Below are 25455 nucleotides of genomic sequence, written 5' to 3'. Positions count from 1 at the left end.
TTGCACTGACAACCTTGTGGTTCTCAGTCCTGTGTGCCACACCAGGAGTCTATGTATGTATATATGTATCAGCCTACATATAAGTATATATTTGTTGTTGTTAAGTGCCGTTGAGTCAGTTCTGACCAACCCTGTATAGGGTTTCTGAGGGTGTAAATTTTACGGGAGTAGAAAGCCTCATCTTTCTCCCGCGGAGCGGCTGGTAGTTTCGAACCACTGACCTTAAGGTTCACAGCCCAAGTCGGTTCCAACTCATAGCAACCCTGTACAGTGTCACTATGAGTCGGAACCGACTCCACAGCACATAACAACAACAACAACAATATATATATATTTAACATGCTTCTATGTTTTCTTAAAAAATACAAACATGCACTTTATTTTCTTCTGGTTGTGCATTCGTTTCAGGAATGAAGCTCCTCATATTTCCTTGGACTAATGCATCAGTTTACACCAAGGAACAAGCAGCTTAAGCGTCATTATTCTCACCACTGATCACTCTGAAAGGGATCACAATAAAAATTTCTGGATAGAGAAGGGAAAAAATGCAGAATGAAATTCAAAATCATAAAAATGATTGGTTTACTAGGCTGATAGAGACTTGCGGAAACCCAGAGATTATGTCCCTTCAAGCCTGGAACTAAGCTTCCCCCTGTGGCTCCACTTTCAGCCAAATGCAAGATGGGTCCCTGAGATAAACAAAGCACTAGGGAGGTAAGCACTCCATAGAATAATCAACCATAGGAGATCAAAAGGGAGCATTTGCCCAGGCAAGCTCAGAAAGCAGGAAGGAATGGGAAAGAGGGATGAAGGGAAGTGGTAAACACAGGGAGGAAACAGGAAAAATGCTGCTACACTGAGAGGATTACAACCAATGTCAACAAACAAAATGTGTATAAATTGTCTAGTATAGTGCCAAAACATGAGCCTTGCAAAGCACTCAAAATATGACTTGGGAAGAGCTTCCTCTTCAAAGTAGAGTTGACCATGATGACGTGAATGAAGCAAATCGTTCAAGACTTTCATTTGCTGATAGGGCACAACTCAAAATAAGAAGAAACAAGTACAAACATCCATTAATAATCAGAACCTGCAATGTATGAAGTATGAATCTAGGAAAATTGGAAGTTGTCAAGAATTAAATTAAATGCATACAGATTCATATCCTAAGCATTGTTGCTGTTGTTATGTGCCATGGAGTCAGTTCTGACTCATAGCGACCCTGTACAGGGTTTCCAAGGCTGTAAATCCTTACGGGAGCAGATAGCCTCATAGTTTCAAACTGCTGACCTTGTGGGTCGCAGCCCGATTTGTAACCACTACGCTACCAGAGCTCCTTATCCTAAGCATTAGTGAACTGAATTGGGTCGGTATTGCCCATTTCAAATCAGACAATCGTATGGTTTACTATTCTGGGAATAACAAATTCAAGGGGAATGGCATCACATTCATCATCAAACAGAACATTTCAAAAATCTATCTTGAAGTTCAATGCTGTCTGTGAAAGGATATTAGCCTACAAGGAAGACCAAGGAGCTCTGGCAGCATAGTGGTTATGAATTGGACTGCAACCCTTAAGGTCAGCAGTTCAAAACTACCAGCTATTTCACAGGAGGAAGATGAGGCTTTCTGCTCCCATAAAAATATGCAGCCTCGGAAACCCTGTGCCAGGTCACTATGAGTCGGAACCAACTCCACAGTACTTAACAACAACAACAACAACAAGAAAGACCAGTTGATACCACTATCAAATTTATGCATCAACCACTAAAGTCAGTGATAATGAAACTGAAGAATTCTAACAACTTCAGTAGTCTGAAATTGATCAAACATGTGATTAACTTGTATTGATAACTACTGGTGATAGGAATGCAAAGGTTGGAAACAAAGAAGAAGGAACAATAATTGGAAAATATGGTCCTGGTGACAGAAATAACGTTGAAGATAGAAAGACCAGTAACTTACTCATTACACATACCTTTTTTTTTCAACAACATAAAAGACAACTATACACATAGATATCACCAGATGGAATACACAGAAATCAAATTGGTTACGTCTTTGAGAAGAGATGGTGGAGAAGCTCAATATCATCAGCCAAGCCAAGGCCAGGGGCAGACTGTGCAACAGACCATCGATTACATATGACCAAGTTCAGACTGAAGCTAAACATAATTAAAGCAAGTCCATGAGAGCCAAAATATGACCTTGAACAATTTTGAATCCATCTCAAGAATAGATTTGATGAAATGGACACCAATGACCAAAGACCAGAGGAGTTGTGGGATGATATCAAGAACATTATACAGGAAGAAAGCAAAAGGCCATTAAGCAGCTAAGAAAGAAAAGACCAAAATGATGTCATAAGAGACTGAAACTTGCTCTTGAGCATAGAGAAGCTAAAGCAACTATAAGAAATGATGAGGTAAAAGAGCTGAACAGAAAATTACAAAGGGCAGCTACAGAAGACAAGGTCAAGTGTGCACTAGGGTTGTATCCTTTCCTTTCACTGTATTTATTCAATCTGTATGCTGAGCAAATAATATAAAGAAGAATGTGGCATCAGAATTGGAAGAAGACTCATTAACAACCTGTGATATTCAGATGACACAACCTTGCTTGCTGGAAGCAAAAGGACTTAAACTTCGTACTGAGGAAAATCAAAGACTACAGCCTTCAGTATGGACTGTATCTTACTGTAAAGAAAATGAAAATCCTTATAATTGAACCAATAAATAACATGATGATAAATGGAAAAAAGATTGAAGCTGTCAAAGACTTCAATTTGCTTGGAGACACAGTCAATGCTCATGGAAGCAGCAGTCAGGAAATCAACTGATATATTACATTAGACAAATCTGCTGTAAAAGACCTTTTTAAAATGTTAAAAAGCATAGATTTCAGTTTGAGGACTAAAGTATACCTGACCCAAGTCATGGTATTTTTTAATAGCCTTATATGCATGTGAAAGTTGGACAATGAATAAGGAAGACCAAAGATGCATTTGAACTATGATGTTGGAAAAGGATATTGAAATATCATGGACTTCCAGGAGAACAAACAAATCTGTATTGGAAGAAGGACAGCCAGAAGGTTCATTAGAAGCCAGGATGGCCAGACTTCATCTCTCATACTGCGGACATGTTGTCAGGAGGGATCCATCCCTGGAGAAGAACATCACACTTGGTAAAGTGGAGAGTCAGTGAAAAAGAGGAAGATCTCAACAGGATGGATCGACACAGTGGCAGCAACAATCAGTTCACACATAACAATTGTGAGGATGGCACAGGACTGGGTCATGTTTCATTTGTTGTGTACAGGGTTCCTATGAGTCAGAAGTGACTCAACAGTACCTAACAACAACAAAATGTACAAAACTAAATTTCTGTTTGTTAAAGCCACTCCCTCGCGGTGTTTCTGTTACAGCGGCACTAGGTCACTAAGATAGTGGGTAGAGGCCTGATTTCCTGAGACCACCCATGAACCCAGCTGCTCACTCCTCAAGGACATCATTTTCTTGGTGGTATCTAACTCCATGTTTCAGGACTCAAATCTCTAAATAGATGAGTTCGCATTGAGAAGCCATCTCCCAGGTTGTATCTCGAAGGCACTTGTTCCTGTTTTTTTTAGAATCCCAGGAGAGTCACACAGCAGGAGGACTGACCCTTCTCCCATACTGCCTCTGGTCTCCTCTCTCAGCTCTACCCACATCCCACCTCTAATTAAGCATGGAAGGATGGTCTCACCATCCAGAGATCTGGACCACACCTCTGGGTAAGATGAGGCCTCTAAACTGAGCTCTAGGAAAGCACTCATATTATCAAAGGGAGCCCACCATTGAGCAGGCCAACAGGCCAAGGAGATGTAACTTAGGGGCTATGGGCAGGATGGGTAGTAGAAAGGGAGTAAGTGGTTACCAAGTGTAAGCGGCAGCTCTCGAACAAAGTCTCAATTCACAGTAGGAGAGGCTCAGGCTGAGATCCTGCTTGAGGGCCAATGTTCTGGCCCTGCTCCAAGCCCATGGTGGGCATTGCTTCTGCAGGTTGGGAAAGAAATCATGGCAGGGCCACACAGAATGTGCACTGCTGCATTCATTCACCCAACAAACCATTACAAACTCTTACTTTGTGGCATTCCCTGTCTGGTGAAAACTATTCACATGTTTGGCTGCTAACTGAAAGTTTGTAAATTCAACTCCATCCCGATGAGCCTCAGAAGAAATGCCTGGCCATCTATTTCAGGAAGATCAGCCATTGAAACCCTATGGAGCATAATTCTATTCTGAAATACATGGGGTAACCATAAATTGGAGGCAAACTGACAGCAACTGATTTGATTTTTTATGTGCTTTGAACCAGGCTCTGTTCTTTGGAGTCTTGGTGTGGTGCTATGGGTTAATGCACTGGACTGCAAGGCCTGTTTGAACTGCAAGGTTGGTGGTTCAAATTCACCAGCTGCTCCTCAGAGGTCACTAAGAGTTGGAATCCACTCCACGGCACTTAACAACAACAGGCTCTATTCTACCTGCCGGGGACACAGCTGTGAACAAAAGAGGCAAAGTGATATTCCAGTAGAGTTGATACAATAAATAAGACAGACAAGTGAAACCCATGTGACAGATGGTGAGCAGCAAGTTGGAGAAAATTACAGTCAAGGAAGTAATGACACATCAGGGATGATGGGGGTGGGGGGGTGACACTAATAAATGTGGCCGGAAAAGTACAGAGCCGAAGAGGGCAGAGGGGAGATCATGCCGCTATCCAACAAAGACCATTCCAGGCAGGGGTGGAAGGAGGCCACTCAGGAAGCTACCGGGGCTAGAAGAAGCCTGCAGGCCATGGCAAGGAGCTTGGCTTCGACTCTGAGTGGGAAGCCACTGGCACTTTTGAGCAAAGTGTGGCGTGGGTGTGATGATGCCTATATGTGAACAGGATCGCTCTGAAAAGTAACTAAGGGGAGAGGCACGGAGACCTCTTAGGAGGTCGCTGCAACATGTATTTAGCCCCACACTGAACCCAGGACTCAGGAGAAAGTTGTGTGTCATAGACTATACTGTCCCGATGATGATTACTTTCTAGCTATCAGATCCATGCTGGGGCGCAGCTCCGTGTCTCTAAGTAGAGGGCACCCACACTCAGGGAACCAGGATAGAGGCCAGGTGTCCAGTACTAGGAGGGCCAGTGTTAAGTGTATAGCCATGTCAGAGCAAGTCCACAGAGTCCAGGTTTACCAAGAAGAAAGTGGACCAGCCTAGCAGAGGGCAGGAGCAAGGGCCAGCCAGATGAGTTGCCATAGAAGCCTTCCAGGTCCATCTCTGTGCCCCAGCAAATGCATGTCAGAGGTCTGGACTCTAGGAGGAAGGGGCGAGCTTGTGCAAGCTGTTGTTATTGTTCCTGTTAAGTGCCACTGAGTCAGTTCTGACTCCTAGTGACCTTGTATGGGGTTTCCAAGGAGTGGACTGGTAGTTTGAATCACCAAGCATTCAATTAGCAGTCCAGTGCTTACCCTACAGCACCACATCAGGACTGTAGTTCTGGTAAAGCTGGGTCTATACTAACGCTTCTCCTACAACACTAGACCCAGACTCCATAACTCTCTGAGTTCTGCGAAACCCTATGCAGGGTCACTATGAGTCCGAACTGATTTGAAGCACTTAACCAGAACAACGTATCAGTAAGTTTTTTGAGTTCTCTTCTGTTTCAACAGTCAAGGTTATATCATCTACATAAATCATGGTTGTTAATGAGTCTTCCTCCAATCCTGGTACCATGTTCTTCTTCATATAATCCAACTTCTCAAATTATCTGCTCAGCATACGGGCTGAATAAGTCTGGTGAAAGAATACAACCCTGTCGCACGTCTTTCCTAATTTTAAATCATTCAGTGTTCCCTTGTTCTGTTCGAACAGCTGCCTCTTGGTCTATATACAGGTTCTTCATGAGCACAAGTAAATGTTCTGTAATACTCATTCTCCACATTGTTGTCCATAACTTGTCATGATCCACACAGTTGGAAGTCTTTGCATAGTCAATAAAGCACAGGTAAACATTTAAAAAAAAAAAGTTGGGTCTATAGCCAGTTAGCAGGTCTTCGTTCCTCAGCATACACAGTGTTTGAACTGGGTCTTTGAAAAGTTTCTTCAGCATAAGAAGTTCCCATTCCAACCCAAACAGTACACACAGTCTCCCAGCTGGGCAGAGAGCTGTCTAAAACAAACACGTCATTGATATGAGGACAGGAACAGTATTAGCTGAGACCCCAGAGCCCACCCACAGTGCCTCCTCACACTTCCCAAGTCCTCCAGGCATGCCACCCACACAGAACAATCCCATGAAGCAAGTGGGCAGCTGCTCTGATCTGCATCTTATTGATGAAAGATGGAAGCCCAGAGTGGGAAGGTAACTTGGCCAAAACCCGGAGCCAGCGGGTGAAGGGGCTTGGACTTAAACCTAGGCTTGTGATCACTGTTTGGTGCCTGTCCCCTGCAAAGCACCACTGTTCTGCACATTGAAGGTCCCTGTCACCTCAAACCAAAGAGTAACCAGATGGCAACCTGTTCCAGGCCCCTCAGGCCAGGTTGGAAACTGGATGAAATGCCCACCTCAGCTCCTCTCTGGCTCTATCTGTCATCTGAGAAAGAGGAATGATGGGCTCTAAGTCATATTCACCACACTGCACAGCCTATACAGGGCATAGTCCTTCCTACATCCTCCTAAGGAAGTGCTCTCCTACTACTCAAAAGGTTAGCTCTTCAAACCCACCCAGAGGTGCCTCCGGAGATAGGTCTGGTAATCTGTTTCCAAAAGCTCACAGTTGTGAAAACTCTACAAAGCGCAGTTGTACTCTGTACACACAGGTCACCAGGAGTTGGAACTGGCTCTAAGCAACCAACGACGGTGCATCTACTCTGAGGGAAGAGGGAGGTACATAGATGAAGACATAGATGTGCTCCTACCTCCCATGGGGAGAGATACAAGCAAGCAGGTGAGCATGTGGCAGGGTGACTCCTCCATTGGACTGCCACGGCCCTCCCAGGAACCTCTGTATCAGCCATGCCCACACCCGCCAACTGCCACTGCAGCCCGGCTCCTCTGCCAACCAGCTCCCAGAGCCCTGCTCAGCCCCTCAGACCTGGCTCCGAGAGGGCAAAAGGAACAGATTGCTGGGACACACATGGTCATGGCACGCACCGGGGGCCAGAGTGGCCTGCCCACCTCTCTCTAGCCCCCCACTCAGGCGGCCAGCAATAGCTGAAGAAGCCATTGCAGCACGCCTCCAGGATGGATGACTGCAGGCTGCAACACTGCAGGAAGGAGATAAATGACTGGTCATTTCCCCCTGATGCACTTGAAGGCATCCATTCTCTGAGCCGTACCAAGCTCAGGCAACCCCCCCCCCACACACACACACACACCCCACCCCTCGCAGAGCAGATAAGCACTGACAGATGGGAGTGGGAGTGTGTGTACTTCCCCTTCAGAAGGACACAGCCAGACTCCTCAGCAGGCCGGGAGAAGGTCACGTTGTCCATTGGCTCACACCTGGCTGGAGACTCCCTGGGTCCTATCCTTCACCTCCCTCCCCCCCCCGCCCATCCGCTTGCCTCATCCATCTGAGGAGCCCACGGCAGAGGGGGATGGGGTTGCAGAGGGAGCTGGCTGACAGGTTCATCAATCTCAGACTACATGCTTGACACATCAGCCTTCTTTAAGTTGTTCCGGGACTGGGAGGGTGTTAGAGGAGTCAGGGGGACTGTCTTGAGGAGAAGAGAAATTGCCCCAAACATCAGAGAGCAAATGGTGGGAGAAGGCTGAAGACCATTAAAATGTGGGCCATGTACAAAAGCAGTAGGGAACTCATTAACATGCAGGGTTTTCAAAAGCTGGGGCAGTTGGCCGCAGCCTGCTCCCATCTGTAGAGTTCTGGCCATTCAGAGCGGGTGGCAGGGATAGCATCCGGGTGGGAGAAGTAGACTCCACCTCAGCCCACACAAGTGGGCACGGGTCTGTCTGCTTGGACCACCCTTGGGGGTCCCTGTGACTTGCTTATCGGCTGACTTTGGGGTATCCTAGGATGCTATCTCCTTCAGGGTTCATGCCATCCTGTTTGTGTGGTGGTGCAGCCATGGTCCTGGTCATTTATTCCCAGTCATTGAGTGACTGCCAAAAAACAAGGGAAAAAACGTACAGAGAAAGAACCAGAACCTTATTCTTGGCTGCCTTCCTTGCCATCAGCCTTGGAAGTTGGCCAGGGTGGCAAAGAGACATGCTGCTCCCTCTGTCCAAGAGCAGAAGGGATTCACAGGCCTTGGGTATATTCTGGAAGCAGAATAGCCATCCCTTGTAAAACCAAAGTTCTTTTGGTCAGAAAACACCAGAATGAATGTGTGAGCTAGGCCCCTGAGCAACAAGGAGCCAGTCTATGCAGGTTCCCCTTAGGGTTCTTTCCTCTGCTGCCCTACTCAAGTCCCCTGGGAAATTAACTTCCTAATTCTGTGCCATAGTTTCCCAATCTCTAAGTGAAGAGACTATCTGCCAAGACCATGGGGACCAAAAGGTCTGAGGTGGAAAGATGCTGAACTGATCTACACAGACTGAGCTTTGAATCCAGAGACACCCAAGTCATTTGTTTCTAGCTTTTTCCTTTTCTTCATTACAAAAAGAAAGTCACGTTAAAGGCCTCTTTTTGAGTCAACGGGCTGTTGCCCAACATCTGTCCTGATTCTGCAGGACATTTACTGTCCACCACTCTCTCCTGCTGGCATGGCTCCCCCTTTGCAAGGACAGAGCTTCATTATTGGGGACATGGTCCAGTGGCAGCCCTGCTCTGGCACCAGGCATTTGCCCGAGTCCTCGTGTCATATGAATTGTGATGTCTGAGTCGTGAAACACCTTGCATTCGCGTCTGCAGCCAAGTGCATGCTGCAGAGAACACTGAACTCAATTGTTAGTCAGTGGAGAGAAATAATGTTGTATGTGTTGTCCTTCAAATGCCCAGGCAAGTAGGGGGTTGTGAGATGTTTATTCAAGACTAATAGGAGGGGTGGTATTAGGCGTGAGAACCACATAGGCCCAGGGACACTGAGAATGCTTTCAAATTCCAGAGAGCTCTCTGCAGCTCTCGGCCCATCCTACCACAACATATATAAGCATTTTCATTTTCAGCAAGTAGTAAAGGAATACAGGATGGACCACATATCACAGTGAAGGGATGGGATATGGAGAGCAGATCTGGAGGGTCACTGAAGCAGGTACAAATGACTTCATGGAAGCCAAGATCTGCCTCCCCTCCCTGCAATGTTCTGTGGCACTGTGGGTTAATGTGCTGGACTGCAAAGTCGGTTTGAACAGCAAGGTCGGCAGTTCATGCTCACCAGTGACTCCTCAGAAACCCTATACAGGGTCACTATGCATCAGAACCAACTCGATGGCCTTTAACAACAACAATTAGGGATGCTAAACCAGAAACAGACAGCTCTGCATCCTCGTCAGCAGATCTCTCTAGAGTCCCTCAAGATTCCTGAGCCTACATAACCCTTCCCCTTGCCCTCTCAACTCCACTCATCCATCTGAGTAGAGGTCAGCGATGGCATCAGAGACCACTCTAACTAACCATGATTATAGCTTAACTGTTACACACTAAATTGACTGACCCCAAAAGCTATGTTGAATTCTAATCCCAGGATGGCCAAACTTCATCTCTCGTACTTCAGACATATTGTCAGGAGGGACCAGGAGAAGGATATCATGTTTGGTAGGGTGGAGGGTCAGAGAAAAAAAGGAAGACCCCCAGTGGGATGGATTGGCAAAGTGGCAGCATCAATGGGCTCAAGTGTGGCAACAATGGTGAGGTTGGCCCAGCATTGGGCAGTGTTTCGTTCTGCTGTGCATAAGGTCGCTATGAGTTGGTACTGACTCGATGGCACCTAACAACAACAACAAACATATAAAGATGACCTGTCAAGAAAGCATGGTTTCTTTGCTAATGTTAATTAGGTCATGCTAGAGTAAAGGAGGTATCCTGGTGTGGTGCTGGAGCATAAGCACTGGGCTGCTAACAACAAACCCACCAGCCAATCCTCAGAAATCTCATATAGGGTTGCTGTGAGTCAGACCCAACTCTATGGCACTTAATGACACCACCACAACAACAGAATAGAGTAAGTCCAAAAGCTTTCCCTCCCAAATAGTGTCTTCAACAAGAGCAGGCTAGACACAGACACACACAGGAAAAACAGACTGTCTGTGAAGATGTACTATATGCAGCCAAGGAACACCAGGAAATGCCCAGAGCTACAGAAGCAGAGAAAGACAAGGGTCTTCCTCAGAGCCCAAAGAGAAAGAGAGAAACTAGCCCTGTCAATACCCCGAATTTGGGTTCAAACAGTAAGATACAGATTCGTGATCTTGAAAGCTTCCTACTTATGGTATTTTTTTTGTTGTTACAGCAGCACTTTGTTGTTGTTGTTAAGTACTGTCTAGTAGGTTCCAACTAATAGCGACCCCTATAGGGTTTCCAAGGAGCAACTAGTGAGTTTGAATTGCCGACCTTTGGGTCCAGTGCATTATCCTACAGTGCCACACCAGGACTCCTAGACAACTGAGATTCTAGCTTCAGTTGCATTGACTAGACTCAGGCTGAAACATAAAGAAACAAGGGGAGGCTGGATGCTGGTGTGACAAATGGCATGTGGCATTTCCTCATTACTCATGGAAGATGCTGGCATAGAAGGAAGCTCCACTTGATGGGTTGCTTCAAGGCAGTTCTGCTCCAGTCGAGTGTCCACTCAGTCTCTCAAAAATCAGGGGTCCCCATCCCCACTTCAGGAGATAAGGACAGAACAGGCTGATGCTGATGGTGGAATCCAAGGGAAGGCTAAAGTCACAGACCTAACTACATTCCAGGGGAGCACACACCAGGAGGCTGGGAGAAAAGAGAATAGGTGTCTACAAGGGACCAAGTGATGGAGGAGTGCAAGGGTTGGTTGGTTGGTTGGTTGGTTGGTTGGTTGGTTGGTTGGTTGGTTGGTTGGTTGGTTGGTTGGTTGGTTGGATGGATGGATGGATGGTTGCTTGGGTGGGTGGATGGTTGCTTGGGTAGATGGATGGTCAGTTGGTTGGATGCTTGGATGGCTGTTGTTTCTATAAAAATTCAGTCTTCCAGTTTCTACAAATTTTAAAAGATTCAGCCAAGGTTGGGCAAATCAATTATTGATTTTCAGTAAGACTTGCCCAAAGACTATATATAATGTTGTACAATTTTTTTTCTATCTCTGCATACTTAGCAATATATATTCAGTACTTTTCCATTTTCTTTTCCATGTATTCTTTTAAAAGAGAGAAAAGTATTCCATTCTATGTACTGTCACATACAAGTATTTAAGGCCCTGGATGATGTAAACTGTTTGGACTTGACTATGAACTAAAAGATTAGGGGTTCCAATCCCCCTAGTGGCACTATGGAAGAGAGCCCCCCGGCAGTGTACTTCCATAAAATTGTTGATGTGAAGTGCCACTTAATAGTGACCCTGTATAGGGTTTCCAAGGAGTGGATAGTGAGTTTGAACAGCCAACCTTGCAATTCAAACCGACCTTGAAGTCCAGTGTATTATATCCTGTAGTGCCACACCAGGAGCCACTGAAAACCCCATGGGGTACAGTTCTACTCTAAAACACTGGGGGTTACCATGAGTTAGAATCAATAACAGCAATAAGGTTGGTTTTTTTTTATTTGGGTATTGTTTTGTCTTTTAAATCATATACTTGACTAATTCCTTAGTCTTTGTTTCCTTGTTGCTGTTACAAACTATGCTGCAATGGACAATCTCATACGTTATGAGTATATATTTATTATAGAATGAATTTTTATAGTAGAATCATTAGATCAAAGGACATATGCTTTTAAAAATACTAATAGTTGCTATGCATTGACCTCCGCAAAAGTTACACTTCCTTTCACTGTAATGTGTACGAGAGACTTTATCTCTCACATCCGCACTCACCTTTGCTTTCTTCACCTGCTCTTCTAGTCCTGGGAAGTCCCATCTCAGCCCACATAGCTGACTTTCCCCACCAATCAGGAAATTACAACAAGTCCACCGGGAACTGTAGCCACGACAAGTAAGTGATGAGTCCAGGAGCTGATCCTGGAAAGCTAACAACAACTTTTGTTGTTGTTGTTAAGTGTCATTGAGTCAGTTCCAACTCATAGTGACCCTGTATAAAGTTTCCAAGGAGCAGCTGGTGAACTTGAACCACCGACCTTGCAGTTCAAAGCAACCTTGCAGTCTAGCACATTAAACCACAGCAACATACAAGGACTCCTAATCACATGCAAAAATATCAATGAAAAATAAATAAGTTAAATGGAATAGAAATGAAACCAGAATCTCACTGCCTGCCGTCAAGTGGATTCGGACTCAGAACTGTCCCATCAGGTTTAGAGTAGAACTGTCCCATCAGGTTTCCAAGGCTGTATGTAAATCCGTACGGAAACAGATTGCCACACCTTTTCCCTCCCTTGGAGCAGCTGGTGGGTAGGAACTGCCAATCTTTAGGTTAGCATTCAATCACTTAACCACTGTGCCACCAGGCACAAAACTCCTCAGCACAAAACTCCTCAGAATTGAGACAGTTTTTCAAAAATATTGTTCAAGTCAATGCTGTATTTAAGGAGGATACACTCAAAAAAGGTAGAATGTCTTCTCAGTTGGAAACTGCATTTCAAAAATGATGAAGACAGCCCTGAAATTTGTGCAGGTGGTGCACTGTATGAGGTTACCTGCCCAGGGAACCTAGTGGGCTAAGAACCAGCATGTACAACTACCCCATGAAACGGGGCATCATGCTGTAGATGTCCACAGAGAGGTTTCACACAAATGCACCATGACCTTGCTGAGGATGAAAGGCCTTTTCTGCAATGTTGACTCAGATGAAAGATTCCAGTGTAAAGCTGTGTCACCTCTGGGGCTTCTGCTTGGTGTCCTGCAGACAGGCCCTGACTGCTCTGAGGTGACTCTCAGCTCCCCAGCAATTTCATGCACAGCCTGCAGTTACAGCCTGGTGCAGCTGTATATTCTGAGACCAAGTCTCACCCCACTGGGACAGATGTGGAACAGAACCAGGAAAGGGCAAACACTGGGCCAAAGGCTTTTGGGTTTGGGGTTGTTGGTTTTGTTTTTGTTTTGTTTTTGTTTGTCTGTTTGTTTATTTTTTAACTAGGCTTACTGGTAGGTCTGGACTCCTGGTGTGGAGCTGTAGGATCAGCACTGACCTGTGAACCACAAGGTCAGCAATTCAAACCCACCAGCTGCTCCTCAGAAACTCTGTTCAGGGTCACCATGAGTTGAAAGAGACTTGATGGCACTTAACAACAAGAGGTGGTAGGTCTGATTACTTCAAGAGGAGAAGTAAGTTCATCTGAGAAGACGCTCCGTTATTTTCAAAGTTCGTTATCCTATCCCTAGACTGTTGGGGTTTTTACCCTCATAGTTCCATTTTGGATGTGCTCATCTGGGTGTGTCCACCTCTATCAGAAGTTTTCCCACCATGGTAGACAGCTTTACCTCTGAGGGCCCATCCACATAGAGGCGAGCACTCATCTCTTCACATGAGCCATGATACCACCACTTCTGCCTCATACCTGGAGCAGGGTCAAGGATGTCTTTTAAAGAAGCACAGATGTCAGCCTAGGGGTCCCCTTTCTCCTGCTTTCACATGTCATTCAGGTAGGATGTGAACACTGAGGGGAGGGACAGGGAACCCAAGGTACATCTTGTCAACAGAAGCACCAGGCCTTCAAAAACCAGCTTCTTGCCTCAGTCTCACCAACAACAGGACTGTTTGTCCTCAGAAATGTGAGAAGGACAGTAAACACTGCTTGACTCCATCCACAGTCTGGCTTCTCTCATCTATAAAATGGGCTCTCAACACATCTACCCACTGCCCTCTCCACCTCTCTACCAGGGCTGTGCAATGGGGAGACCAAAGGAAGTGATGTGTGTGGAGATGCTCTGTAAACTATAACACGATGTTCAGACATTGACTTTGATTATTATTCAAAACCATCAGAATGATCCAGCCCCTGGGTGACAGGGATTGGTAGACTATAAACCTAGCCAGATAATCATCTTTCCTGGAACTTCGCTGCCACAGCTATTGATGGGTGTGCTTTCTTGCTGCATCTGGGATTGTGGGGGCCATCTTGCCTGCCCTGGGGGGATAGGAAAGTGAGTGAGCTAGGGAAATCACTGGTACATGAATTAACTTCCCTCTTTTTTTTCTTTTTGTCTTCAGCCAGCTTGATCTCACTTTCTGACATTTGTGACCAAAAGAATTCCAACAATCTCTTGGCGTATTTTGATAATAAATATACTACATAAAAGAAAGTAAGGGGAAAAGTCTTGTGGAAGTTTTTGTTTGGATTTAGTTTAATAGAGCTCTGGTAGTATAGAGGTTAACTATAATCTCATAGTCAGCAGTTTGAAACTACCAGTGGTTCCATGGGAGAAAGATGAGGTTTTCTGCTCATGTAAAGATTTACAGCCTCAGAAACCCTATACAGGGTCCTTATGAGTCGGAACCAACTCCACAGCACACAACCACACCACAAGATACATTAATGGAGTCCTGGTGTGGCACTGTGTGAAAATGTACTGGACTGAAAGGTCAGTTTGAACCACAAGGTCAGTGGTTCAAATTCACTAGCTGCTCCTCTGAAACCCTATGTTATTGTTGTTGCCATCAAGTAAGTTCCAACCCAAGCGACCCTGTATAGGGTTCCCAAGGAGCAGCGAGTAAACTTGACCCACCGACTTTGCAGTTCAAACCAACTTTGCACATTAACTTAGCGCATTAACCCACAGCACCATACCAGGACTCCATGGAAACTCTATACAGGGGTCGCTATGAGTCGGAACTAACTGGAGAGTACTCAACCAAGAAGATACTTTATAGCACTAAATATTGCTGATTTTATGAAAGAAGAGTCAATTAGCCTGACAGAAAGTATACTTAATAAAGACTATTTGCATAGAAATGTTAAGAATGAAGACTAAAAAAATAAATAAAGACTAATACTTTAAAATCAGGGTCAAGTATTTATAATGAAATGCTTTAAATTAACAAACTGCATATGAGATATCCTCATATACAAAATATTCATTTCATCACTGGTTAAATTAGAAATACTAGCAACACAATTGGAAACAGCCCAGTCAAATAAAAGATGGTATAAGGGGATCCAATGGAATAGTATGTAATTATGAAAATGAAATGAGGAAACTGTTTGCATATTGATATGATCAATGTCTAAGGTACAAATACAAGGAGATTGTACGGTGTTAAAAACAGTAATAATCAAAGGAGGGGAACTCATAGCATTGAAATTCCTAGTGAATGCAAAGACTGTCTCTTTAGAGATGCTCTCTAAAGAAACTTTGTAGAGCAAACACAAAACAAAAGACTCTCAAAATGGTACCTCTGCCTGTCTCTTGAGAAAGCAGGTCTGATTTTTCACTGTACAGTGTTTCCTTTTTATCTCTTGAACATCCAAACATGTGACTTTCCTACTTACTTATAAGCAAACGTCTTTTCATTAAAAGGGGCAGGTATCATTTTATTACATATATAATATAATTTTATTACATATATTATTACATATGCCTTGTTTGACATGAACACCTAACTAGACATCCCAGGTATCACTGGGTCTGTTTTGCATATGAGAAATATACACAGAGAGCGCATGTACTCAAACAAGTGACAGACAGACAGCTAGCAACAGACAGAATGAATGCCAAAAACCACACACCCAGACCTTCTTCTTGTTGCATTCCCTACAGAGTTCAAAATAGAGGTAAATTAAAGTGAAGCAAAGCCAAGGTTAGCTCAGCTAACCAGAACTATGGAGCTGGTGGAAAGAAGGAGTGACCTCCATACCCACCCCAAAGTGGTGTTTAATTCAGAAAGATGATGTGGAATCATGCCACCCTTACTTGTGGTCTGGCCACCTCCAAAACCACTGTTTCTCAAAGTTCACTGTGCATGGCAATTCCCTGGGGAGCTTGTTAAAATACAAATACGAACTCTGCAAGTCTAGGTTAGGGCCCAAGCTTCTCTAACAAGCTCCCAAGTGATGCCCCTACTGCTAAGTATATTTCTAAAACCATGCTGACCAATACTGCTGCCACTAACCACATGTGACCACAGAGCCCTTGAAATGTGGCTAGTCCAAATGTGTTGTTGTTAAGTGTCATCAAGTCTGTTCCAACTCATATCGACCCTGTATAAGGTTTCCAAGGAGCAGCTAGTAGGTTTGAACTTCAGACATTTTGGTTAGCAGTCCAGTGCTAATCCTACAGCACCACACCAGGACATCATAGTTCAAATTTAGATGTGCTAAAAGCATAAAGACGATACCAAAAAAATATGAGAAAAAGGAAAGTCTCTCATTAATGTTTATATTATTAGATGCTGAAAGGATCATCTTTTTATATATCAGGTCTAGTATTAAAATTTAGTATTAAAATTAAGTTCACCTGTTTCTTTTTATATCTTTAATGTGGTTACCAGAAAATTTTAAAGGACGCATGTGGCTTGCATTATATTTCTATTGAGTCATGCTTCAACCTGACTCCCAGTGGGTTTGGAACAATCTTAATCATTGCCCTGGAGTGTTTGCAAGTCTGTATGTTGTGGTTTATCATTGTGTAAGGACATTTGAGGACTTGGATGGAGCCCATTGAAGAATCTAGCCCCAACCCATCCCTAGCAAATAAAACTTCACAAAAGGAAAACCTGACCTGAAGTGAACAATCAAGGAAGCCTTACCCATGCGCTGTGCGTGAAAGGAACAACTGTAAGAAGAGATTTTGCAGAATACAAGCATCCTAGCTGGTCTGGGGAGGAAGAAGTGGGGGCCCAGCCATCATTACTATAGTGATCAGGGGAAGGAACATCTGAAAGCTATGTTTGCACCACTTGGCAGCCACTGCTCCCACCATCCTGAATCACATCTTAGCCCCTGGAACCTCTCCCAGCCGTCTCTTGGATTTGCTACCACCCAGGTAGCAAAACCAAGATACACCAACCAATTCCTTCTGCATGGGCATTAAACCATCCTAGAGAGACATTCTGAACTCAAAGGCTTCCCATTTCATGCCCAAGATGGGTTCTATTGTTAATGAACTAGCCCCTTTCCAAGTAAGTTCATAAGGGTAAGAGAGCACACAAAAGAATAAAAGGCTCACTCTCTTCTCCTTAGGAACATAGAACATAGAACCAGGATGTGGTTTCGTTCCTTGAGGCCAGCTGAGCTGCAGCTCCTTTAACTCTGTCAGGAAAATCAGTCATCCTAGGCCTATTCCCAGCCTGCTGCCACTTGCTCTACTCCTCGAGCACAGAGAGCTCTGTGGACACATGGACACATTCATTTGTGAGCGCAGGGACAGCAGTAGACCTTTGAGCATCATGCGGGCATGTTTACTCTCCCAGAAAAATCCGCTCTGCAGCCAAGGAGCAAAGCAGCCTGGGCCCAGCTCAGCCCTCCCCACCTCTCCGTCCTGAGCCCAGCCAACTCAGGCCACTGACCAGGCTTTATTTCTAGCAGCCGCAGCTTTGGATCCTCAGGTGGGTGCAATCGTCTCTTCTTGCGCCAGCAGCGAGCAGGGTATGTGTACAGCTGGCCCGGGGCAAGGCCTGTGGACAGAAACAGTATAAAGGTTAAAGGTTCCAGGCTGAAAGGGACCTTAGAAACCACCCTGTGCATCTCTCTCATTTGCAGTGGGAAGAAACTGAAGCCTAGAGAGGTGGGCTTGTCTAGGTCACACAGCTGGTTGATGGTCAGCTGGCCCCAGGAGGGACCCTTGCTCAGTCTGCGCCACCATGCTGTCCCAGTAAGTTCATGCCAAAAACAAGCCTCTTTACTAAACCAGTTCTGCTCTCCCAGCCTGAGTGGAATGTCAAAGGGACCTTCAATCCATACGAGGAGGCTTTCAAAGTGAACATCTCTATCGTATTTCTGGGGTAATGGAGCTCCGTCTGCTGCTCCTCTTTCTAGGTCCTGACTGAACAGGTTTCCTTCAAGGTGAAGCAGCAGAAGTCACCTGCCCACCCTACAGACATGCTGGATTGGAAAGGATTTCAATAAAACAGATCAAGGACTTAGTTCTTCTACTTCCGGGCTTCCCTCACCCACCATTAGTGGCTGCTAGCAAGCTGAAGCCAAAGGAAGCCCTATGTAAAATCTGTCAGAATTCAAGTCTAGTCTATTGACTAGGCACCATGAACCTGTGGGGCCAGCAGACCTACATACATGTTGGTCTTGGTAAGTGCCATTGAGTTGATTTCATAGCAACCTTACATAGGGATTCCAAGGAGTGACTGGTAGGTTTGAACCACCAACCTTGAGGTTAGCAATCCAGAGCTTATCCTACAGTGCCACACCAGGACTCCCTACTGCCTAGCAATAACAATCACCATTTACATCTGGTCTTTGACATCAAAGTTGCACATCAGGACCATAGCTCATGCAAGCAGCCATGAGGGGCCTTTCTTGTTCATCAGATATCACTCTTATGGCTCCTGTTCAGAGTCCTTGGAGGAATGTGGACTAGAACCTGGTCTATTCACAAAGAAAGGGCACAGAATAGAGATGCAGAGGAGAGAAGAGGAAGATGCTGTAGACTGTCTAGGTCGTCAACAGTCTAAAAAGATTGTCTCATATATCCCAAAATAGCCAAACAAGCCAATCAACCAACCCCAGCTAGAATGAAAAACTTAGTAAGGACACAGATATTGAATGTTTTGCTCTCGTCAGAATCCCCAGAACCAAACTTGTGCCAGACACATAGAAGAACCAAACTAAATATTTGTTGAATTGATGAATAATGAACAAATGAATGTATTCCAGTGTGACTTGTGAAATCACAACTCTGTCTTCTGTAGACAGATGTGACAATTGGCAGCTGTTACATACAGGAAGCCTCACATGAAGTGTCACTGCCTAGAAATAGGATCATGAAGTTCAAAAGCTCTTTGGGGACCTTTAAATGTTAACAGAGACACTGACTTTATTTTATGTCTTTCACAGAGAAAATCTACAAAGTTTCGTTGCTATAAACCCATTCATTTTTCACTTTGACCAGTCACTTCTATCCTTTTATTGAGTTGGTTCCAAAGCAGAAGCAACCGTCCCAACTTTAAAGAAACCAAAATGTTCCAGTCTCATTATGTACTAAGTATCATTTTTAATCACACAGCTGCTCCTACAGGTTGAAAGACTGTAAGGAAGTAGGGCATTCTGACACTTTCCCCTTCGATTCTTAGAAACCATGAAGTGTGATAGAGACTAGAGGCTCTGATATTGTTATAGTCACTAGAGTACTCATGAGCTAATGGGCTAATGGGTTTGTCATTTCCAATAGTAAGCCTAGTGTTTGATTTTGTTGTTAACTGCAAGAGTTTCTACCATTAGGAAGGTATTGAAGCTCTGAGCTCCTTAAACTCCGAAGACCAGACTTGTAGCTGATTTATAGAAAACTGAATGACTCAAATCTCTCTCCCATGGGAGGCCAAGTTTGGCCTTTCACTGAGGGAAAGTTTTACTGGGATTAGCCCAAGGTTTTTGATGTGGTTCACTCCAGGTTCCTGTCATCTCTGGTCCTGAAATCGCAGAATGAGTACATAGATTCTGGGTTCCTGTCAGGTGCTGAGGTCGCCTTTGATACTGGTGTTACCCAGGATCCCAAAGAAGGCAAAGTACAACGAGTGACTTGCTACTCCACAACCTAGAACTACCACACCCCAGAACTGGTCCTACCAATCCCACTCAAACTCATCTTGGGTTAGTGATTCTTAACCCAGGCTAAAACCTAAATCATGTGCAAGACTTCTTAAAAATACCAGTGCTCATGACTTTTGCCAAACCTACTCAATCAGAATGTAGGTAGGGCGAGGGAGTCATTCTGTAATTTTTTAAAGCACTTTATAAATTGTTCCAGTGCCTGACTGAGAACCACTGAACAGCTAAGCATTATCTGGTTACTGCTGAGATGTTTTCTCTGATGCACCAAGACTGACTTAATTTCCTTTCCTGTAGACTCCCAAGGTTCCCTATACGCCCCCTTCCCGCCACCATGAGTGATCATTTTCTGCTTACTGGCGTCCTCCTCCACTGGTTTTATAAGAACCAAGACAGAAGGAACTATGTCTATCTCTACAGTGCCCCCAGCACATAACAGAGTATCTGGCCCATCAAGAAATACTCATCCAATCAATTCCAGCAGAATAGAATCAGACTCAGAAATGCAGGAGGTGAATGCCCACTCACTCCAGGAGACTCACCTACTTGGCTTCAAATCATATAAGAGGGGTCCCAGAAGGTGAGCTCAAAACTGAGTACAGAACCCTCCCCTACCTCCCCTTCATGACAATCTCTTTGTCTTTGGTTCCTTTCTTGGCCTATAAGCTATTGTTGTTGTAGTTAAGTGCTGTCGAGTTGGTTTCAACTCATAGCAACCGCTGTGAAATTCACAGGGTTTCCAAGGAGTGGCTGGTGAGCTTGAACTGCCAACCTTGCAGTCCAGCACACTAGCTTGCTGCTTGGTATTTCCAATCTGACGAAAAGCACAGCTGATCTTGGGAAACCCTATACAGAGTTCCTATAACTCGGAACTGACACACAGCACTTAACAACAACAACATAACAATATCTACTTTTGAGGGGTGTCATGGGAATGAACGCATTCAAGAGGAAGCTCTTTATAACCATGATGTCTTGTCAGTTATTACCACGAGCTTAGCCGAGTACGTCACTTGGTATGCCTGGCCCCCACCCACCTTGTCCATGCTGCCTTTGGTCATTTAGCCACAAGGACGGGACCAAGCCTTTCTTTGATGGCTGCTGTGACTGTGTACCTTGGTGCTATAGCATAAGCACTGGACCTCTACCCACTAGGTCAGCAATTCAAACCCACCAATGACTCCACAGGGCAACAAATGAGGTTGCCTGCTCCCATAAAGATTTATAGTCTCAGAAACCCTACACAGGGTCACTATGAGTCAGAATTACATTGATAGAAGTGAGTTTGGTCTTTTGGATTTTGTGTCAACAAGCATATGACCCCAGGTGTCCTGTAGGGGTGTCCTACCCACTTCCTTGCCCTCGTGGCTTAGCTGACAGGCACCAGGGTGCCTTTCTAGGTCCATGCATCTAGCCCCAGAGTTCTACTTCTAGAGGGAAGAGCAGGGCCTCGTGAGAATTCTGTTGTTTATCTCATTAGAACAGGAGGCACATAACTCAAAGCCAGCGTGTGTGGTAGATGGAAGACGGAGGAGGCAGAAGGAGAAGGATGGAGCCACAGCTGTAGCCGGGGAAATTAACCTTGAGAAGTGAGCCTGAGGCTAAGAAAGAATTTGGAGGAGGAGAATAGAGAGGTAGCAAACCAGAGGGGGACCAGTCCTCCCTAGTAACCAAGGCCACAGCTCTTCCTCTGTCTTCATTCACATACCCCGCCACAATACTCATGCTCACATGTAAGCACAGACTGACGGACTCTCACATGCCCACATTCACACACACACACATATCCACATACAACCTCACACACTGGCTCCATAGAGAAACCCAATATGTTGTGCTTAATGCCCACCCAACCGACTGCCATTGACTCATAGGAACCCCATACAGCATTTCTGAGGCTGAACATCTTTATGGGATGAGACAGCTCCATCTTTCTCGCACAGAGTCAGTGGTGAATGTGAACCACCAACCTTGTGGTTAACAGCTCAATGCTTATCTAACTGCAGTGCCAGCAAGGCTCTTGGTATGGTTAGTCGACTCCTTGCTTGTCGTACACATTGCCCAAGGACAGCAGTTGGATTCCAAGTGTTGTGAGCATCTCTAACAGATACAACATGAGCTATTCATAATAAAATGAAATGGATAGGAAAGATAGGAAAGCATGATATGGGCTATAATCAGGGTTTGAAATGGGAATGGGTTCTTTCCCCAACCAGCGTTGAGCATTAGCAGTTCAAGCATGCCCAAGGTAGAGTTCCCTACTCCCTGCCATGGAAACTCCGTTATTGCATAAGAGTTGGCTCCTCTGTTGTGATAGAGTTGGCTCCACTTATTGTGATAGAGTTTCATCGATCCTGTAGCATATGCAAATTTCCCCACCCTCTGTCCCAGCAATGAATGAGCATCTTCTGCATCCCAACCCTCCATGCCATTTACCCACTTAAGTCTGAAAGGGAGCCATCAAAGGAGCTGAGGAACTAGAGAGGCGTGGGGTTGGAGAAACAAAGCAGTGATTTCATCTGCTCAGAACTGGGGCAGCAGGATTACAGTCATCCAATTAAATCTCTAAACCCTGCCTCCCTTTCATCATCTGTTCCCATCCCACCCACTCCTGGACAGGAAAAGGATGGGATAGGAGACTCCTCTCCAGGCCACCTCTGTCATCTAAAGAGCTCCACCATATCTTGTCCCTATCGTATCACCACTAGGGTCCTTAACAACATCCATGTGACATGAGCCAGGAATTCTCCGTTCATACTAGCCATCAAAAGTGTATAAGCACATAATGAAAAGGGACGATGTCTGGGCCCTCACAGAATCCTACTAAACCAGAATCTCAGAGACAGACCCAAGCAGTTGCCATTGGAAAACTCCCCACATTAGGAACTTTGTACTCAATCAAATCTTACCCGTAGATCATTTCCAGGGCCAAGCACCTTATAGGTGTTCCCTCAGTGTTTAATGGTTTGAAAACACCAATTTGGATCAACTCTACAGAGTTGGAGAGATGTTTAATAAGACCCTTAGGTAAGGCTTGAAGAGTGGGCAAGAGAGAATTCACAAGCACTTTACCAAGGCCATTTCCCTGATCTCATCTCTTGGATTTCTTAAGAGCTTCCTGATTTCAGTAAAGCCTTCCCAAACCATCCCAGCCACCATGGCTATGCTATTCTTTGAATTCTTGAAGTTTGGGGTTGTTGTTGTTGTTGTTGTTAAGTGCCGTCGAGTTGGTTCCAACCCATAGTGACCCTGAACAGGGTTTCTGAGGCTGTAAATCTTTACAAGAGCAGAAAGCCTCATCTTTCTCCCACAGAGCAGCTGGTAGTTTCGAACTTCTGACCTTGCAGTTCACAGCCCGATTCGTAACCACTATGCTACCTATATCCACAGCACTCACCATGGTTCAATCTCCCCAAACCCACCCCCCCTAAACTTTTCTCACCCTATGATTCAATCCAGGTATCCCAGGTGCCAAAACTGCCCTGCCAAGGTGGACCTTAAATCCAGAATACTGCCTGCTCTGTTTCAGGGATTCACAAGTCCCTCATTGGTTTCACCACAAGCAAAAGCTGACACAATAACAACAGATCACATCTACAGGCACTTTACAGTCACTGTTGTCTCATCTCATAGTGACAACAACTCTATGAGACACTTCAAAATTGAAGATAGCATGCACTAGCAAACATTACCAAAAATACACAAACACAAGAGAAAACAGTTGACTAAGACCTCCTAAAAATTAGATACTTGTGTGTATCAAAAGAGTAAAAAGAGAACCCATGGACTGGGAAAAAGTTTTTTGCAGCAACATATCAGACTAGAGTCCTGGTGTGGCACTGTGGGTTAATGTGCCAGACTGCAAAGCCATTTGAACTTCAAGGCCGGTGGTTCAAGCTCACCAGCTGCTCCTCAGAAACCCCATACAGGGTCACTATGGGTCAGAACCAACTTGACGGCACTTAACAACAACATCATCAGACTGGGGGCTAATATTTAAAATGTATACAAAATTACAACACCTGTACAAGAAAAGACAAACAATCCAGTTTCAAAATGAGTACAGGACATAAACAGACTCCTCACCAAGGTAGGCATTCAGACAGCCAACAAATACATAAAGAAATGTTTACAATCTTGGCCATTTTGTTGTTGTTCAGTGCCATCAAGTCAGTTCTGAATCATAGCATCCCTGTGTAGGGTTTCAGAGTAGTTCAAGCCAGCCTTGCAGTTCAGCACATTAACACACAGCACCACACCAGTACTCCTAAGCAATTAGAGAAATGCAAATCAAAACAACAATGAGGTATCATCTCACACCAGCATTAACAGTGAAGTTCAAAAAAACAGAAACCAATAAATGCTGACAAGGGAGTGGAGTGACTGGGACCCTTCTACATTGCTGGTGGGACTGTAAAATGATTCAAATACTCTGGAAAACAGTAAAACACTTCCTCAAAAAGTTAGAAATAGAAATACTTATGACCCAATAATCCCTCTACCTGGTATGTTGTTAAGTACCATGTAGTCAGTTTCGACTCATAGTGACCCTGCACAGGGTTTCCAAGGCTGTAAATCTTTACAGGAGCAGACTGCCTCATCTTTCTCCCGCGGAACCGCTGGTGGTTTCGAACTGCTGACCTTGAGGTTGGCAGCCCGACTTGTAACCACTACGCTACCAGAGCTCCTTCTACTTGACATATATCCATAAAAAATAAGAGCCAGAATAAAAGTAGAGATATGCACACCAATGTTCATCACAGCACTATTCACAATAGCAAAAAGATGGAGACAGCCTAAATGCCCATGAATGGAAGACTGGATAAAGAAGCACAATGGAATACTATGCAACATTGAAGATTAACGATGAATCTGAAACACCTCATAACTTGGATGAACCTGGAGGTGAGTGAAATTAGTCAAACACAAAAGGGCAAATGTTGCATGAGACCACCATCATAAAAGCTTAAGAAAAGGTTTCCAGACTAAAAGAAACATTCTTTGATGGTTACCAGGAACGAGAGGGTGGGGAGAGTAACTAATTAAAGAGTAGACATATGTTAGCTCAGGTGATGAAAGAAAGAAGAGAGATAAGAACTGAAGAGGCTTAAAATCAATTAGTCCAATAGAGTAATGGAACATGTGAACACCAATCTCCACGACTCTGAGACCAGAAGAACTAGACAGTACCCTGCTACCACTATCAACTGTCCTGATAGGGATCACAATAGAGGGTCCAGATAGAATCAGAGAAAATGTGGACCAAAACTCAAAATGATTTAGTAAAAAAACAAAGACTGACTTTACTGGTCAGAAAGAAACAGGAAGAACCTGAGACTATGGCCCTCAACCACGCTTTAGCTCGGGAAAGGAACTCACCCTTGTGTCATAATTTTCAGTCAAGTAATAGATAGGTTTATACAAAGAGAACAACAGTATGCTCCCCATGGAATGGTCAGTCATTCAAAATCAAAAGGACAACATTTTCATAGGGACAAAGTTGAGAAGGGATAGGAAGGTGTGTGGAATGCAAATAGGAACCAAAGTGAGGAAACGGGATAACTTTTGTTGCATGGAGGGGAATGTAATCATTGAAATGAAATGAAGTTTATGAAGTAAATGAAGTTTAATGTTAAGCTGAAGATCTTATATGTA

The 25455-nt window shown here is 44.5% G+C and overlaps 1 protein-coding gene across 1 annotated transcript in view; it reads right to left on the bottom strand.

The window, feature by feature from the left end:
* Positions 1 to 25455, bottom strand: part of DPF3 (D4, zinc and double PHD fingers, family 3) — a 458124-nt gene that overhangs the window by 197393 nt on the left and 235276 nt on the right. The window contains exon 3 of the mRNA XM_006865560.1: positions 17589 to 17696. Coding sequence (XP_006865622.1) covers positions 17589 to 17696 — 108 coding nt within the window. The remainder of the gene's footprint in view (positions 1 to 17588; positions 17697 to 25455) is intronic.

Source organism: Chrysochloris asiatica, unplaced genomic scaffold (genome assembly GCF_000296735.1).
Source record: "Chrysochloris asiatica unplaced genomic scaffold, ChrAsi1.0 scaffold00079, whole genome shotgun sequence".
NCBI classification, from domain to species: Eukaryota; Metazoa; Chordata; class Mammalia; order Afrosoricida; family Chrysochloridae; genus Chrysochloris; species Chrysochloris asiatica.
This window is presented reverse-complemented; position numbering and strand designations above follow the sequence as displayed.